Source organism: Saimiri boliviensis, chromosome 10, assembly GCF_048565385.1.
Source record: "Saimiri boliviensis isolate mSaiBol1 chromosome 10, mSaiBol1.pri, whole genome shotgun sequence".
Taxonomy (NCBI): Eukaryota; Metazoa; Chordata; class Mammalia; order Primates; family Cebidae; genus Saimiri; species Saimiri boliviensis.
The window spans coordinates 21,893,172-21,909,015 of record NC_133458.1 but is presented as its reverse complement, the minus strand read 5'-3'; the positions used below and the strand labels follow the sequence as shown (position 1 = coordinate 21,909,015).

The 15,844-nt window shown below is 39.1% G+C and overlaps 1 protein-coding gene across 1 annotated transcript in view; it reads left to right on the top strand.

Moving 5' to 3' along the window:
• Positions 1–15,844, top strand: part of NUP205 (nucleoporin 205) — a 93,996-nt gene that overhangs the window by 20,115 nt on the left and 58,037 nt on the right. The window contains exons 5-12 of the mRNA XM_003920971.4: positions 63–222; positions 906–1,134; positions 2,504–2,668; positions 8,653–8,828; positions 11,159–11,275; positions 11,438–11,575; positions 13,333–13,483; positions 15,207–15,412. Coding sequence (XP_003921020.1) covers positions 63–222; positions 906–1,134; positions 2,504–2,668; positions 8,653–8,828; positions 11,159–11,275; positions 11,438–11,575; positions 13,333–13,483; positions 15,207–15,412 — 1,342 coding nt within the window. The remainder of the gene's footprint in view (positions 1–62; positions 223–905; positions 1,135–2,503; positions 2,669–8,652; positions 8,829–11,158; positions 11,276–11,437; positions 11,576–13,332; positions 13,484–15,206; positions 15,413–15,844) is intronic.

Below are 15,844 nucleotides of genomic sequence, written 5' to 3'. Positions count from 1 at the left end.
CTATTATGAGGAAGCAGAAGCAATATTATTTAACATAATTTATTGATTTCTTTTCATTACAGCCCAGAGCTGGTTTCCATGACAACACGCTTTACAGATGAGCTGATGGAGCAAGGATTGACTTATAAAGTCCTTACCCTGGTGTCACAGATTGATGTGAATAATGAGTTTGAGAAACTACAGCGAGAGAGAGGTTTGGGCAGTGAAAAACATCGCAAAGAGGCAAGGGTTCAGCGAAATCAATTCATGAGTTGTCAGTCAAACCTCAGAGGTAGAACTATCATGACAGTTAGAATATTCATTTTTTTCGGGAAGAGTTATGTAGCTGACACCATGCCTAATTGCCATGTGTTTTTTAAAATTTTCATTTTTTATTTTTCATTGACACAAAATTATACATATGTATAGGGTACAGTGTGGTATTTTGATACATATGTATGATGTGTAACAATCAAATTAACATAATTAGCGTATCCACCTCAAACATTTATTATTTCTTTGTGTTGGGAACTTTCAAAATTCACTGTACTACTGTTTGAAAATGCAGTATACAATAAATTGTTTTTAATTATAGTCTGCTAATAATATATGTTAAAGTTTGTAGTCAGCTGTGTCCGTAAAATTGACTTGCAGATGTTTCAGCTTCTGTATAGTCATTTATGTGCCATTCTAGCTCTTTTTATGAAATGAAAAAGAAATTGGTCATCCCAGTTTCTTAAGGAATTTAAGGATAAGGAATAAACAGTAGGGTTTGTTTTGAGTTCCAGAGGTGACGTCTTAGGATCACTTGTGAATTTAGATAGGTTTATTTTATTAGCCTTTGTAAAAGGTAGTTTGTACTTTGGAGTAAGACCAGGCTTCATGGTAACTTACTGATACTGATAGTCATATGTTTTTATTTCTAGGTTTCTGATCTCATTAAGGAGTGCAGGCAGTCTCTGGCAGAAAGCCTTTTTGCCTGGGCTTGCCAATCACCTTTAGGCAAAGAAGACACTCTCCTCCTTATTGGACATTTGGAAAGAGTGACAGTTGAGGCTGATGGCTCACTGGATGCAGTGAATCTGGGTCTTCTTATGGCGCTTCTGTACTGTTTTGATATCAGTTTTATAGAGCAAAGCACAGAGGAACGAGATGGTATTGAGTTTTACACATTTTCCTAATTAAAAAAAATCAGATTCAAAATTATGGGGATAACATTTAAAAAGGACACTGTTTTAGCTACTAAAATAGACTGCTTTGTTCCTGTGTGTGGAGTCTGTTCATACTTGAATATTTATGTATAAGATCACATTTAAAACAACAACTGCAATCCTGTTAATTCTTTTTTTGTTGTTTTTTTTTTTTGTTTTGAGACGGAGTTTCGCTCTTGTTACCCAGGCTGGAGTGCAATGGTGCGATCTCGGCTCACTGCAACCTCCGCCTCCCGGGTTCAGGCAATTCTCCTGCCTCAGTCTCCTGAGCAGCTGGGATTACAGGCACGTGCCACCATGCCCAGCTAATTGTTTTTGTATTTTTAGTAGAGACGGGGTTTCACCATGTTGATCAGGATGGTCTCGATCTCTTGACCTCGTGATCCACCCGCCTTGGCCTCCCAAAGTGCTGGGATTACAGGCGTGAGCCACCGTGCCCGGCTTGTTAATTATTTCTATTTTTGGTGGGGATTTGGAATGGAAAGTATTAAAGCATATATTATACATGTTCATGATTGCACCTGTGTAATTTACTTAATTGCTTGTTTCTTTACCATTTATTTACATTTTCAAACTTTTTGTTAAAACATTCTGAGAGACAGTGACTGTCATGTCAGTAATGTTATCTTTAACCTGTGTTTTCTGTGAAGGAAATACAATTTTTATGATCGTTAGATAGCATGATTTATATTTTAGAATTTATGTGCAGAAAAAAATGAGTATCTTTAACTTTTTGCTAGTTTATTTGTAGTACACTTATAAAAATAACTGAAAATAGTGAAATTAAAATTTAGGATTATTGCTATTTGCTGTTTTTGTTTTTAGTATGTGTACAATCAACAATAGTGTACCTTTTGGCATGTTGAAATTATTTATTATTCTGGCTGGGTGTGGTGGCTCACGCCTGTAATCCCAGCATTTTGGGAGGCTGAGGCGGGTGGACCACAAGGTCAGGAGATTGAGACCATCCTGGTCAACATGGTGAAACCCTGGTTCTACTAAAAAATACAACAAAAAAATTATATCAGTTGGGTGTGGTGGCATGTCCCTGTAATCTCAGCTGCTCTGGAGGCTGTGGCAGGAGAATCACTTGAACCCAGGAGATGGAGATTGCAGTGAGTGGAGACTGCGCCATTGCACTCCAGCCTGGGTGGCAGAGCAAGACTCACTCCATCTCAAAAAATAAAAAAAGAAATTAGTCATTATTCTTTTGTGAAAATGCTCAGATTTTCTTACTTTAAGACATTATTTCTGTATATAGAAGTGAAAATTTATCTAGTATTTGGTAAAGTGGTCTATTTTTGTGTTTTCAGATATGATTCATCAATTTCCACTGTTGACAGAAAAACAGTACATTGCAACAATTCACTCTCGTCTTCAGGACTCACAGCTTTGGAAACTGCCTGGACTCCAAGCCACTGTTAGACTTGCCTGGGCTCTGGCATTGAGGGGAATATCCCAGCTCCCTGATGTGACAGGTAAATTGATTATAGGTAATTTTGTTATGAGAAACAGCATGTTAGCACTTAGTGAAATTTTTGGAAGGAGTGTTATCCTTGACATACATAAGCACAAGCATAGGAAGATGCCCAGAGTTGTATTAAATGAAACATTTTAGTGTAGTAGTGAAATACAGGCTTTTTTCTCCTTGTTTCTCAGAAATATTATATAAAATCCTATTTTCCATTCTTGGAGCCAGTGACAATACTCTTTACTTTCAGAGTTTAAAATTTGGAATGACAGTGTCATATTAAATGTTTTTTAAAATTAAAATTTTTTTTTTTTTTTGAGACGGAGTTTCGCTCTTGTTACCCAGGCTGGAGTGCAATGGCGCGATCTCGGCTCACCGCAACCTCCGCCTCCTGGGTTCAAGCAGTTCTCCTGCCTCAGCCTCCTGAGTAGCTGGGATTACAGGCACGTGCCACCATGCCCAGCTAATTTTTTGTATCTTTAGTAGAGACGGGGTTTCACCATGTTGACCAGGATGGTCTCGATCTCTCGACCTTGTGATCTACCCGCCTCGGCCTCCCAAAGTGCTAGGATTACAGGCTTGAGCCACCGTGCCCAGCCTTAAAATTAAAATTTACTGTTACTTTTATTTTTATGCATTTTCCTTCTTGGTTGGTCACAAACTAATTTTTCACATTGTGTTGAATTAAAAACAATTATTTTTTCATACAGTGTATTAAAAAGGAGGTATTTGGATCAATCAAGAACAGATGTGGAATCCCAACTTTTATTTTTTGAGACAGAGTCTTACTCTGTGGCCCAGGCTGGAGTGCAGTGGCTCAATCCTGGCTCACTGTAACACCTACTTCCTGGGTTCAAGTGACTCTCCTGCCTCAGCCTCCTGAGTAACTGGACTACAGGTGCATGCCACCATGCCTGGCTAATCTTTTGTATTTTTTGTACAAATGTATTTTTTCACCATGTTGGCCAGGCTGGTCTCGAACTCCAGACCTCAGGTGATCTACCTGCTTCAGCCTCCCAGAGTGCTGGGTTTACAGGCGTGAGCCACCTCGCCTGGTCAGAATCTGGACTTTCAACAGTCTTTTTTTTTTTTATTTTTTTGAGACAGAGTCTTATGCTGTCGCCCAGGCTGGAGTGCAGTGGCGTGATCTTGGCTCACTGCAACCTGCACCTCCAGGTTCAAGCAATTCTCCTGCCTCAGCCTCCTGAGTAGCTGGGACTACAGGTGTGTGCCACCATGCCTGGTTAATATTTTGTATTTTTGGTAGAGATGGGGTTTCACTGTGTTAGCCGGGATGGTCTCGATCTCCTGACCTCGTGATCCACCTGCTCAGCCTCCCAAAGTGCTGGGATTACAGGCGTGAGCCACCGTACCTGGCCAACAATGTATGAACTCACTGTAGCCTATCTTATTCTGCTATTTACATTTACATTATCATTTGTCTTACTAGTAGGGGTTTATTCTAACAGAATGAGAACTAACTGTGCCTGGAACTTGAACCCCAAAGAATTGTCGTTGTCTGTATCTTTTTATGGTAAATCTGGAAAGGCTTTATTCAAGTTTACAATTTATGTCAGTTTTCTAATCCTAAGGTATCAATGGATTTTAGTATCTTACCAGTTGTGTAATTCCAGAGCATTTTGTTTTCACTAGTGTCATGTTGTTCCCAAAGTGTTTGCAGAAAGTTTTTTTTTGTATGTTAGGAGTCTTTCTTTGGCCACGTAATGTCTGTTTATCAGCCTATATATCTAAATGCTGATAGCGGATTAGACTTTTTGCCTTTCTATACAAATTCTGTTTCTCAACTGTATATATACCATCTTCATTTATAAGTCTGATTTCAGTATTTTTCTGACATAAAATTACTTTTTAGCCTTTTAAGTGGCTATGTGATAGTTAATATCTTTTTTTTGAAGATGGAGTCTTGCTCTGTTGCCCAGGCTGGAGTACAGTGGCATGATCTCAGCTTACTGCAAGCTCTGCCTCCTGGGTTCAAGCAGTTCTCCTGCCTCAGGCTCCTGAGTAGCTGGGACTACAGGTGCACACTGCCATGCTTGGCTGATTTTTTCTATTTTAGTAGAGACAGGAATTCGAGACTAGCCTGGGCAACATGCCTATAATCCTAGCATTTTGGGATGCCGAGGTGGGAGGATTGCTTGAGTCCAGGAGTTCATGATAACCCTGGGCAGTATAGTGAGACCCCATCACTACAAAAAATTAAAAATTAGACCAGTATGGTGACATGTGCTTGCCTGTAGTCCCAACTACTCAGGAGGCTGAGGTGGGAGGATCACTTAAGCCCAGGAGGTGGAGGCTGTAGTGAGCTGAAATTGATCCACTGCACTCCAGGATGGCTGACGGAGTGAGACCATATTTCAAAAAAACTTTAAAACACAGGCTGGATGTGGTGCCTGTAATCTTTACACTTTGGGAGGCTGATGTGGGTGTAACATGAGGTCAGGAGATTGAGACCATCCTGTTTAACATGGAAACCCTGTCTCTACTAAAATGACAAAAATATTAGCCTGGCACGGTGGCATGCACCTGTAGTCCCAGCTACTCAGGAGGCTGAAACAGGAGAATAGCATGAACCCAGGAGATGGAGGTTGCAGTGAGTCAGGATGATGCCACTGCACTCCAGCCTTGGTGACAAAGTGAGACTCTGTCTCCAAAAAAATTAAAAAACAAGCATTGGCCAGGGGCAGTGACTCATGCCTATAATCCGAGCCCTTTGGGAGGCTGAGGCAGGCAGATCACTTGAGTTCAGGAGTTCAAGACCAACCTGGCCAATATGATAAAACCCCATTTCCACTAAAAACACAAAAAATTAGCCGGACGTTGTGGCTTGCATCTGTAATCCCAGTTACTCACAAGACTGAGGCAGGAGAATCTCTTGAACCTGGGTTGGGGGAGTGGGGGGGGTGGGGGAGCAGGGCGGAGGTTGCAGTGAGCTGAGATCGCGCCACTGCACTCCAGCCTGGGCGACAGAGTGACACTCCATTTCAGAAAAAACAAAAACAAGTATCTTTGTAATTTCACTAAGCTTTACAGAATTTTACCATACTGTTTTTAAGCATTGAAACTCAATTTATATTAAGACATTAATGATGCCTTATTACTTAAATGGTGTTCAAGAAGTAGTTTTTTGGCTGGACATAGTGGCTCATGTCTATAATCTCAGAGCTTTGGAAGGCTCAGGCAGGCGGATCACTTGAGGTCAGGAGTTCAAGACCAGCCTTGCCAACATGGCGAAACCTCGTCTCTGCTAAAAGTACGAAAATTAGGCCGGGCGCGGTGGCTCATGCCTGTAATCCCAGCACTTTGGGAGGCCAAGGTGGGTGGATCACGAGGTCAAGAGATCGAGACCATCCTGGTCAACTTGGTGAAACCCCGTCTCTACTAAAAATACAAAAAATTAGCTGGGCATGGTGGCGCGTACCTGTAATCCCAGCTACTCAGGAGGCTGAGGCAGGAGAATTGCCTGAGCCCAGGAGGCGGAGGTTGCGGTGAGCCGAGATCGCGCCATTGCACACCAGCCTGGGTAACAAGAGCGAAGCTCCATCTCAAAAAAATAAAAAATAAAAGAAAATTAGCTAGGCGTGTGGCACATGCTTATAATCCTACCTACTTGGGAGGCTGAGGCTGGAGGATAGCTAAAACTGGGAGGCAGAGGTTACAGTGAGCCATGATCTCACCACTGCACTCCAGCCTGGGCAGCAGAGTAATCTGTTTCAAAAAAAAAAAAAAAAAAAAAAAAAGTAATTTTTGAGTTCTCTTTTAATTCCAGTGTTTTTGAATTCAAGTAAAGGTTTGAAAAAAATTGTTATTAAACACAATAATTAGTAATTTTATAATCATTATTACTAGTCATAAAGAATTAAGAAAATATTTCATTCTCAAGGAATTTGTATAATATGGGTAAATATGCAGATTTTTGTTTGTTTGCTTGAGATGGGGTCTTTACCTGTTGCCCAGGCTGGAGTGCAGTGGTGTGACCATGGCTCACTGGCTTCAAACTCCTGGGCTCAAGTGTTCTTTCCACTTCAGCCTCCGAAGTAGGTGGGACCACGGGTATGTGCCACCATGTCCAGCTAATTCTTTGATTTTTTTGTGGAGATGAGGTCTCACTATGTTGCCCAGGCTGGCCTCGAACTCCTGGGCTCAAGCAATCCTTCCGTCTTGGCTTCCCAAAATGTTGGCCTTACAGGCATGAGCCATCACACCTGACTGATGTGCAGACTTTATTTCAAAATACAAAACAAAACATTAAAAAAACAGGCTGGGTGCAGTGACTCACGCCTGTAATCCCAGCACTTTGGGAGGCCAAGGTGGGCAGATCACGAGGTCAGGAGGTCAAGACCATCCTGGCTAACACAGTGAAACCCTGTCTCTACTAAAAATACAAAAAGTTAGCCAGGCATGGTGCCACATGCATGTAGTCCAAGCTACTTGGGAGGCTGAGGCAGGAGAATTGCTTGAACCTAGGAGGTGTGGAGTGATCCAAGTTAGCGCCACTGCACTCCAGCCCAGGCGACAGAACGAGACTCCATCTCAAAAAAAATATATATAATCATAATAATTTTAAAAATAAAAAACGAACTACAAATCATACGTTTTCCTCTGTTCGAGACTATCTTGGCTTTTATCTATTCCTGACCCTTTCAAGGCAATGAAAATGTACTTTCAGCAACAGACTTTGTATTTGGTCTTTATGATAGTCAAACAGAATAAGCTGTGTAGTAGTCTTTTTCAAAGCTAGATTGCCATACAATTATCTAGCAATTTTATATTTAAAATTTAAAAGCAGTAATCAGCAATATGTTTCTTGATGGAAGGATACACCGTAACCTATGACATACTCTTAACAGAAAGTTGAATGTAAGATTAAGCCAGTCTAGATGAAGCCACTGCACCCAACTGAGGAATTAGTTTTAAAGATATGATAATGGCTGGATGCAGTGGCTCAAAACTGTAATCCCATCACTTTGGGAGGCTGAGAGGGGAGGATCACTTGAGGTCAGGAGTGCAAGACCAGCCTGGCCAACATGGTGAAACCCTGTCTCTACTAAAAATACAAAAATTAGCTGGGCGTATTGTCACACGCCTATAATCCCAGCTACTTGGGTGGCTGAGGCCCAAGAATTGCTTGAACCTGGGAGGCAGAGGTTGTGGTGAGCTGAGATTGCACCACTGCACTCCAGCCTGAGTGACAGAGACCCTGTCTCACAAAATAAAATAAAATAAAATATACGATAATGGGGTTGTGTGTGTGTATGTAGTGAATTTTTGCTTTGTTTCTTCAGTAGGTTTTTGAGTTGTATACTGCAAATAGTGGTAAAATGTTAAATTGTCTGGAATCTGGAATTGGCTTTAATGAAACGTGAGTGGAGGGAGGAAGATATAGATGAAGTAAGATTGATCATAAATTGATAGCATTGAAACAGGTGATGGGTATATGGAGGTTTATTATACTTTTTTTAGATATGTACTTGATATTTTCCAAATAAAATATTATAAAAATTACAGTTATACAAGTTTATATTCAAGTTAAAATTGGGTTTTTAAATTTTAGCTACCTGGTTACCAAATTAATACAGTTAGTTACCTATTCACGTTCAGGACTTGGTCTTGGATTGAAGACTTTTCAGATGATCCATGAGATTTCATTGTGATTAAAGCCTTAACATCATTTAATATGTTAATGTTTGGATAATAGCTCCCTGATTATATCAGTGTTGCATCACACATCTGTAAAATAATTTTCATTAGTTATGTTTTTATTTCGAAGAGTATGTATTTTTCTAATATACATTCAAGTAGTTCTTTGGGGTTTATGAGTCAATTACAGTTATATATAGTCTCATTTTGTGCATAGCACATGCTAGAAGGCTGGGAAGATGTCTGAACCATCAGCAGAGTATTATGAGGTATAATTACAATCTGGGTTAATGGCTTTTCCTCCATGTACTGTTTTTTAAAATGTATTTCTAGCTCTGGCAGAATTCACAGAGGCAGATGAAGCAATGGCAGAGCTTGCAATTGCTGACAACGTTTTCCTGTTCCTCACTGAATCTGTAGTGGTATCCGAAAGCTTTTATCAGGATGAATTTTATATTCGCAGAGTCCATAATCTCATCACAGATTTCCTTGCACTTATGCCAATGAAGGTAAGTGTAATAATGTAGGATGAATAAATAGTAAAAGAATTTTATAAAGTAATTTAAAACTGATTAACTATTTATGTTTTAGAAACTAATAAAAATTTTTTAATATAGGCTAACATTTGCCAGTAGTTGTGGTACATCTTATGAATCAGTTTGTGACTCATGAAATAAGTCCTCCTAACTGGGGATAAGTCAGTAGAAAGAAATATTTGACAACACTGTTAATGGTTTATAAATGAAAAAGTAATTAGCAAATACTTCTGTGGGTAGAAGATTACCGACCCCATGCCACCCTAAGGGTTAGTGCTAAAATTGCTTTATTTAATTTTTTTTAATTTGTGTTTTGAGATTGAGTCTCCCTCTGTCACGCCCAGGCTGGAGTGCAGTGGTGTGATCTTCGCTTACTGCAACCTCCGTCTCCTGGGTTCAGGCGATTCTCCCATCACAGTCTCCCAAGTAGCTGGGGTTACAGGCACCCGCCACCACGCCCAGCTAATTTTTTGTATTTTTAGTAGACATGGGGTTTCACCCTATTGGCCAGGCTGGACTCAAACTCTCAGCCTCAGGTGATCCGCCCACCTTGGCCTCCCAAAGTGCTGGGATTACAGATGTGAGCCACCATGCCTGGCCCAATTGTTTAGATCCTGAATTGCTGTGTATAAAAGGGCTTCAGCATAGATAAAGGTAAAATTATGGATTTTAAAAACCATAGTGCAAAGGCTATTTTTGAATAGATGGCTTGAGCTGTAATTGTCATCTGAAAAGCGATTCTTAGAGCCATTTCAAACATTTCCTTATAGTATATGCTCTGTGTGCTGTTTTGTGCCAAAGAAGCCATCAAATATTGGCAGGAAGTAAATGAGGGAGAAGACATCTTTTTTGTGTGTTTATATTATAAAAACACCTATTTCAAATGTATATTTTTTAAAAGCACCTTGAAGCGTCTACACTTGTAATATATTGTGCAGTTTGATGCCTTATCTCCTGAAAAGTATAAATTATCATAAATTTGCCCTTAGGATTCTTGTATTCTTTTTGTTTTTATAGGATCTACATTGATTTTTCTCTTTAATTCCTAAATTTAGTAATTTGTGTCTTCTCCCTCAGTTCTTAATTAACCCTTATTGAAGTTTATTGATCTTATTGATCTTTCCAGTGAATTAGCTTTTTGCTTCATTGATTTTCTTACATCTTTGCTTCACTGTTCTTGATTTCTGCTCTTATTTTTACTATTTTCTTCCTTTTGCTTTGGGTTTAATTTGCTCCTTTAATTTTGTTTCTTAAGATAGAAGCTTAGATTGTTCATTTGAAATCTTTCTTTTTTCTAATATACATTTAATAATTTTATAAATTTACCTCCAATCACTGCTTTAGCTGTGCCACACACATTTTGATTATGTTGCATTTTCTTTTTTGTTCAATTTAATATGTTTTCTAATTTTCCTTGAGACTCCTTTGATTGGTGAGTTATTTAGAAGTGTGTTGTTTAATTTCCATATATTTCGGAGACTTTCAGATCTCTGTTATAGATTTCTAGTTTAATTCTGTTGTGCTCAGAGACATACCTTGTAGAATTTTAGTTATATTAAATTTGCTGAGGTTTGTTTTATGGCTCAGAATATGGCCTATCTTGGTAAATGTTCTGTGTACACCTGAAAGGAACACATATTTTGCTGCTGTTCTGTGGAATGTTCTATAAATATAAATTAAGTCAAGTTTGTTGATACAGTTTTTCAAGTTTTCCATATCCTTACTGAATTTCTCTGTACTTGTTCTGTTGAATATTGAGAGAGGAGTGTTAGCATTTCCGACTATAATTATGGATTTGTCTAGCTGTGATTTTTTTTTTAACACAGAATTTGTGACATTTAGTTCACACCTGTGTTGTGAAACAGTGATTCTCAACTGAGGCTATAATGTTCTTCAGAGTGTGTTTGGAAATGAGTGGGGCCAGTTTTGCTTGTTATGGTGACTCCAGTGTTGTTATTGATAGTAGGTAGTTCCAGGGATGCTAAATGACCTGGAATATTCAGGATAATCCAATGCAGTGAAGAAATGTGCCCAAATGTCAATAATGTCCCATTGGGAAACACTACAGTTAAGTTCAACTTCTCTGTAGAGGAAAATGCATTGAAGTTTTAATTAAGATATTATAAATTATGGATGGTAATATTGCAATTAAGATTTCTGGAATGTTTCTTCATATCATCTAAAGTGGAATAGATAAACAGTGTTTTTCTTATATGTAATCACTCTATGACAGTTGCCTGATTTCATTATTATTAGCATATACAATAATACATTTACATATTAAACTGTAATAAATTTAATAGGTGAAGCAGCTAAGGAATCGGGCAGATGAAGATGCTCGAATGATTCACATGAGTATGCAGATGGGTAATGAACCCCCCATTTCACTTAGAAGGGATCTGGAACACTTAATGCTATTGGTAAGCCTTTATATTAGAAAGCTTGTCCTCTTTCCCTCTTTTCATTATTTTTTCCCCTAACTTTGGAAACTTTCAGGTCTAATACTTTAAATGTCTTTTTTTAATTGAAAGTACTTTTTGAGTCATAGACATTTCCCTATAGTCTTTGTTTACTCTTTGTAGATTGGCGAGCTATATAAAAAGAATCCTTTTCATCTGGAGCTTGCTCTAGAATATTGGTGTCTCTCAGAGCCTCTTCAGACTCCAAGTATCATGGGTTCTTATCTAGGGGTGGCTCATCAGCGGCCCCCTCAACGCCAGGTGAGTCTTTAGGTTTTCCTCGTTTATACTCTGGTACTGCGGTTGGGAGTCTTGAAAACATGAAAGATGTTACTTCCTGATTTTATTGCTGTTAACATAAATGATCACTAGGATAACTTTCAGAGATTAACAAAAGAAAAACAGGTTGGGGGCAGATTGCCATGCAAGTGTTAATTTTGGGAGATTTCTGTTCTAGAAGCTTTTATGCTATATGTTTTTTATTTTTTTTGGAGTCCAGACCCGATGCCATTTTTTAAAACTGTATTATTTCAGTGTTTTCCCCATTTAAAAAATAGGTTTTGAGCCGGGCATAGTGGTTCACATCTGTAATCCTAGCACTTTGGGAGGCCAAGATAGGCAGATTGCTTGAGCTCTGGAGTTTGAGACTAGTCTAAATAACATGGTGAAACCCTGTCTCTACAAAAGTATCTTAAAAATTAACCAGGCATGGTGGTGCATGCCTACCGTCCCATCTGCACAGGAGGCTCAGGTGGGAGGATTATTTGGGCTGCAGTGGCTGTGATTGTGCCACGACATTCCAGCCTGGGTGACAGAGTAAGACCCTGTCTCAAAAAAAAAAAAGTGTTTTGGAGAAGGATTTATTAAAAAATTTTTTAAGTTTTTAAGAAAGGTCACTATTATGAAAAATTTGAAACATATGGAAGAAGGAATTATAAGGAATTCCCCACGTTTTAATTTCACATCTTAACATCTTATGATGTTTGCTTCCATCTACTGTATTATTTTTACTTTTATTTTATTTTAAAGTAAATTATAGGCAGATAATATGAATTCTACCCCTCAATATTTAAGTAAGTATATCTCTTTTAAAAATAAGGTTATTATTCTACATCATCATAAAACCATCATTAAACCTACCAGACATCTGTAGTATTGTCAGTTCTGAGTTCCATCTAGTGAGTTTGAGTAATGTTGTTAGTTGTTGGTAATAGGATTAAGACATATATAAGAAAAAAGAGAAAATTAAAAAATGGACTTAAAGAGCAGGAGTATGGGAATGTGGCATTGGTGAGACCACAGAACAGAGTAAACAAGTTACCATCAAAAACAATTTCAAGTTCTTTTTTTTTTGAGACGGAGTTTCGCTCTTGTTACCCAGGCTGGAGTGCAATGGCTCGATCTCGGCTCACCGCAACCTCCACCTCCTGGGCTCAGGCAATTCTCCTGCTTCAGCCTCCTAAGTAGCTGGGATTACAGGCACACGCCACCACGCCCAGCTAGTTTTTTTGTATTTTTAGTAGAGACGGGGTTTCACATGTTGACCAGGATGGTCTCGATCTCTCAACCTCGTGATCCACCCGCCTCAGCCTCCCAGAGTGATGGGATTACAGGCTTGAGCCACTGCGCCCGGCCAATTTCAAGTTCTTAGGTCTTCATACTAACTTGGCTGGGATCTAGGAACTCTGTATTTTAAGTGTACCTTTGAATTGATTTTGGATAAGTAAATGTTACCTGTCTTACATATTTAAAATGTGAGTGGTCTTTTGTGATATTTGAGATATTTTGAAAAAAATGTACTTTTAGTTCACAAAAGTGTTATTTTATATTTGCATTAAATTGCTAATGACAAGCTTAGAACACAATTTTTCATCAATAGAGTATCAGTTAAATTTGTCTTTTGTGACGGTTAAGTCAGAGCACTACTTTTAGTTTATATGTAGTCTTTACTAGCTAGTCCATGTTGCCTTAAAATTAGGATATACGTTATATAAACTGTTTGTTTTTCTCTTTTTCAGGTTGTCTTGTCAAAGTTCGTTAGGCAAATGGGTGACCTGTTGCCTCCAACTATTTATATTCCTTATTTGAAAATGCTCCGGGGATTGGCCAGTGGGCCCCAGTGTGCCCACTATTGTTTCAGCCTGCTCAAAGTCAATGGTAGTAGTCATGGTAAGGAATATGTGGAGGTTGTTAAAGTTGTGGTTGTACTCTTAAGTTCAGTAGCCCACGACCTGTTAAGAACATTGGTATTTAATTAGGTTCTACCAGAGGTATAAATTATTTTTATAACAATAGGGTGAAAGAAGCACACTTACGGCTTTATGCATAGTGATGCTGTGATTATGGTCTCACAGATTAGGGAATTTTGCCATTCTCCTTTATAAAATACAGTTCATTTTGACAAATCAGAATTAATGTATGAAAATTTTCCAGATCATGTCTGGCCCACAAAGAAAGCATATGCCCTTGCCTTGTAAGTTTGGTTAATTTACTTTTGTAAGTATTTTTTTTGTCTCTTAATTTCAGTACTTAGAATTTTTCTCTTGACCCTCTCCCAATTTCCTTATTTAATTTTCAAACTGGTTTGGTTAAACCAAAACACTGCAAAAGGGAAAAGAAATTAAGCATCTGCTTTGTTAGGTAGGTATTTTTATTTTTACATCTGAAGAAACAGGTTTAGAAGAGTTAAGTAATTTACCCAACATCACAGCTATTTGGGGAACCATGACGGGAGCTGAAACTGCTTGGCTCCGAAGCCAGTGTTCTGACTACTCTGTCAAGCCTGCCAGTCTTGTCTGCTATGCTTTTACTTCTGATGCTTAGTATGCAATGGAGTAGTGTAATTCATAAATTAAGACTGTAGTTATCTCTTTCTTTGGGAATTCAAGCTCAACATTTGTTGTTGTTGTTGTTGTTGTTTTTTTTTGAGACGGAATTTCGCTCTTGTTACCCAGGCTGGAGTGCAATGGGGTGATCTCGGCTCACGCAACCTCCGCCTCCTGGGTTCAGGCAATTCTCCTGCCTCAGCCTCCTGAGTAGCTGGGATTACAGGCACGTGCCACCATGCCAGCTAATTTTTTGTAATTTTAGTAGAGATGGGGTTTCACCATGTTGACCAGGATGGTCTCGATCTCTTGACCTCGTGATCCACCCGCCTCGGCCTCCCAAAGTGCTGGGATTACAGGCGTGAGCCATCGCGCCCGGCCAAGCTCAACATTTGTAAATTATTCTGTGGGAAAAATCAGCCCTGTACAGTTACTTGAGAGCACAGAGAACTCTCCTGGATGTGAAGTAGGTAACTGACATCCAAAATAACTCACCTTTACATTTACATGGGCAGTACCCCCTTTCTTGAGTAAAAGTTAATCCAGAGGAAAAATTAATCTGGAGTTCTAGCTCACAGAGGGATTCTAACCCATTTTCAGCACACTGCTTATCTAGGACAAAGATTGCTTTTGTGCTAAGACAAAGGCAAACAATTTATTGTTTTAGGCTGGGTATAGTGGCTCATGCCTGTAATCCCAGCACTTAGGGAGGCTGAGGCAGGCGGATCCGTTGAGGTCAGGAGTTCAAGACCACCCTGGCCAACATGGTAAAACCCCGTCTCTACTAAAAATACAAAATTTAGTAAGGCATGGTGGTGCGTGCCTGCCTGTAATCTCAGCTACTTGGGAGGCTGAGACAGGAGAATTGCTTGAACCTGGGGAGCGGAGGTTGCAGTGAGCCGAGATCACCCCACTGGACTCCAGCCTGGGTGGCAGAGTGAGACTCTCTCTCAAGAAAAACAAAAACAAAAAAACAACATTTTTTGTTTTAACTTAATTTTTTCTCCATTTCCCAGCAAATACTTAGATGTTTTTGCAAGAAAATTCTGTGCTGTTTTTCTTTATAGTTGAAAATATTCAGGGAGCAGGTGGCAGTCCGGTTTCCTGGGAACATTTCTTTCACTCCTTAACGCTGTACCATGAACACCTTCGGAAGGATCTTCCAAGTGCAGATAGTGTCCAGTACCGTCACCTTCCTTCCCGTGGCATCACCCAGAAGGAGCAAGATGGATTGATTGCTTTTTTGCAGCTCACATCTACCATCATTACTTGGGTAGGAACCCATCCCCAGCATAATTTCATTTGTGTTATAGCAGAGTAGCATATTAAGAGCCTTAAACATTTTCTTTTAATTTAATTTGAGAGTAATAAACTTAGCCTATATAGACAGACATTTATATAGTATTCTGCCCTTAAGTTCTTTGTTTTTTGACCTCTAGAGGGTGTAAGTTATGCTAGCCCTGCTCATTGACATAATCTTAGTATAACAGTAATAGCCTGAGCCTGAAAGAAAATAAGTCAGAAAGGCAAATAAGAACCAGTTGTTGGATGCATATGCTTCTAGGTTTCCAGCATAGGTACAGAGGTATATGTGTGCATTTATATGTGTGTATACATAAAGAATATTTTAATTAAAAGTTATTTACTCAATTATTTTTTTTCTCTCCTTAGACCAAACCATTTTACCTGCCACTACCAAATTGGT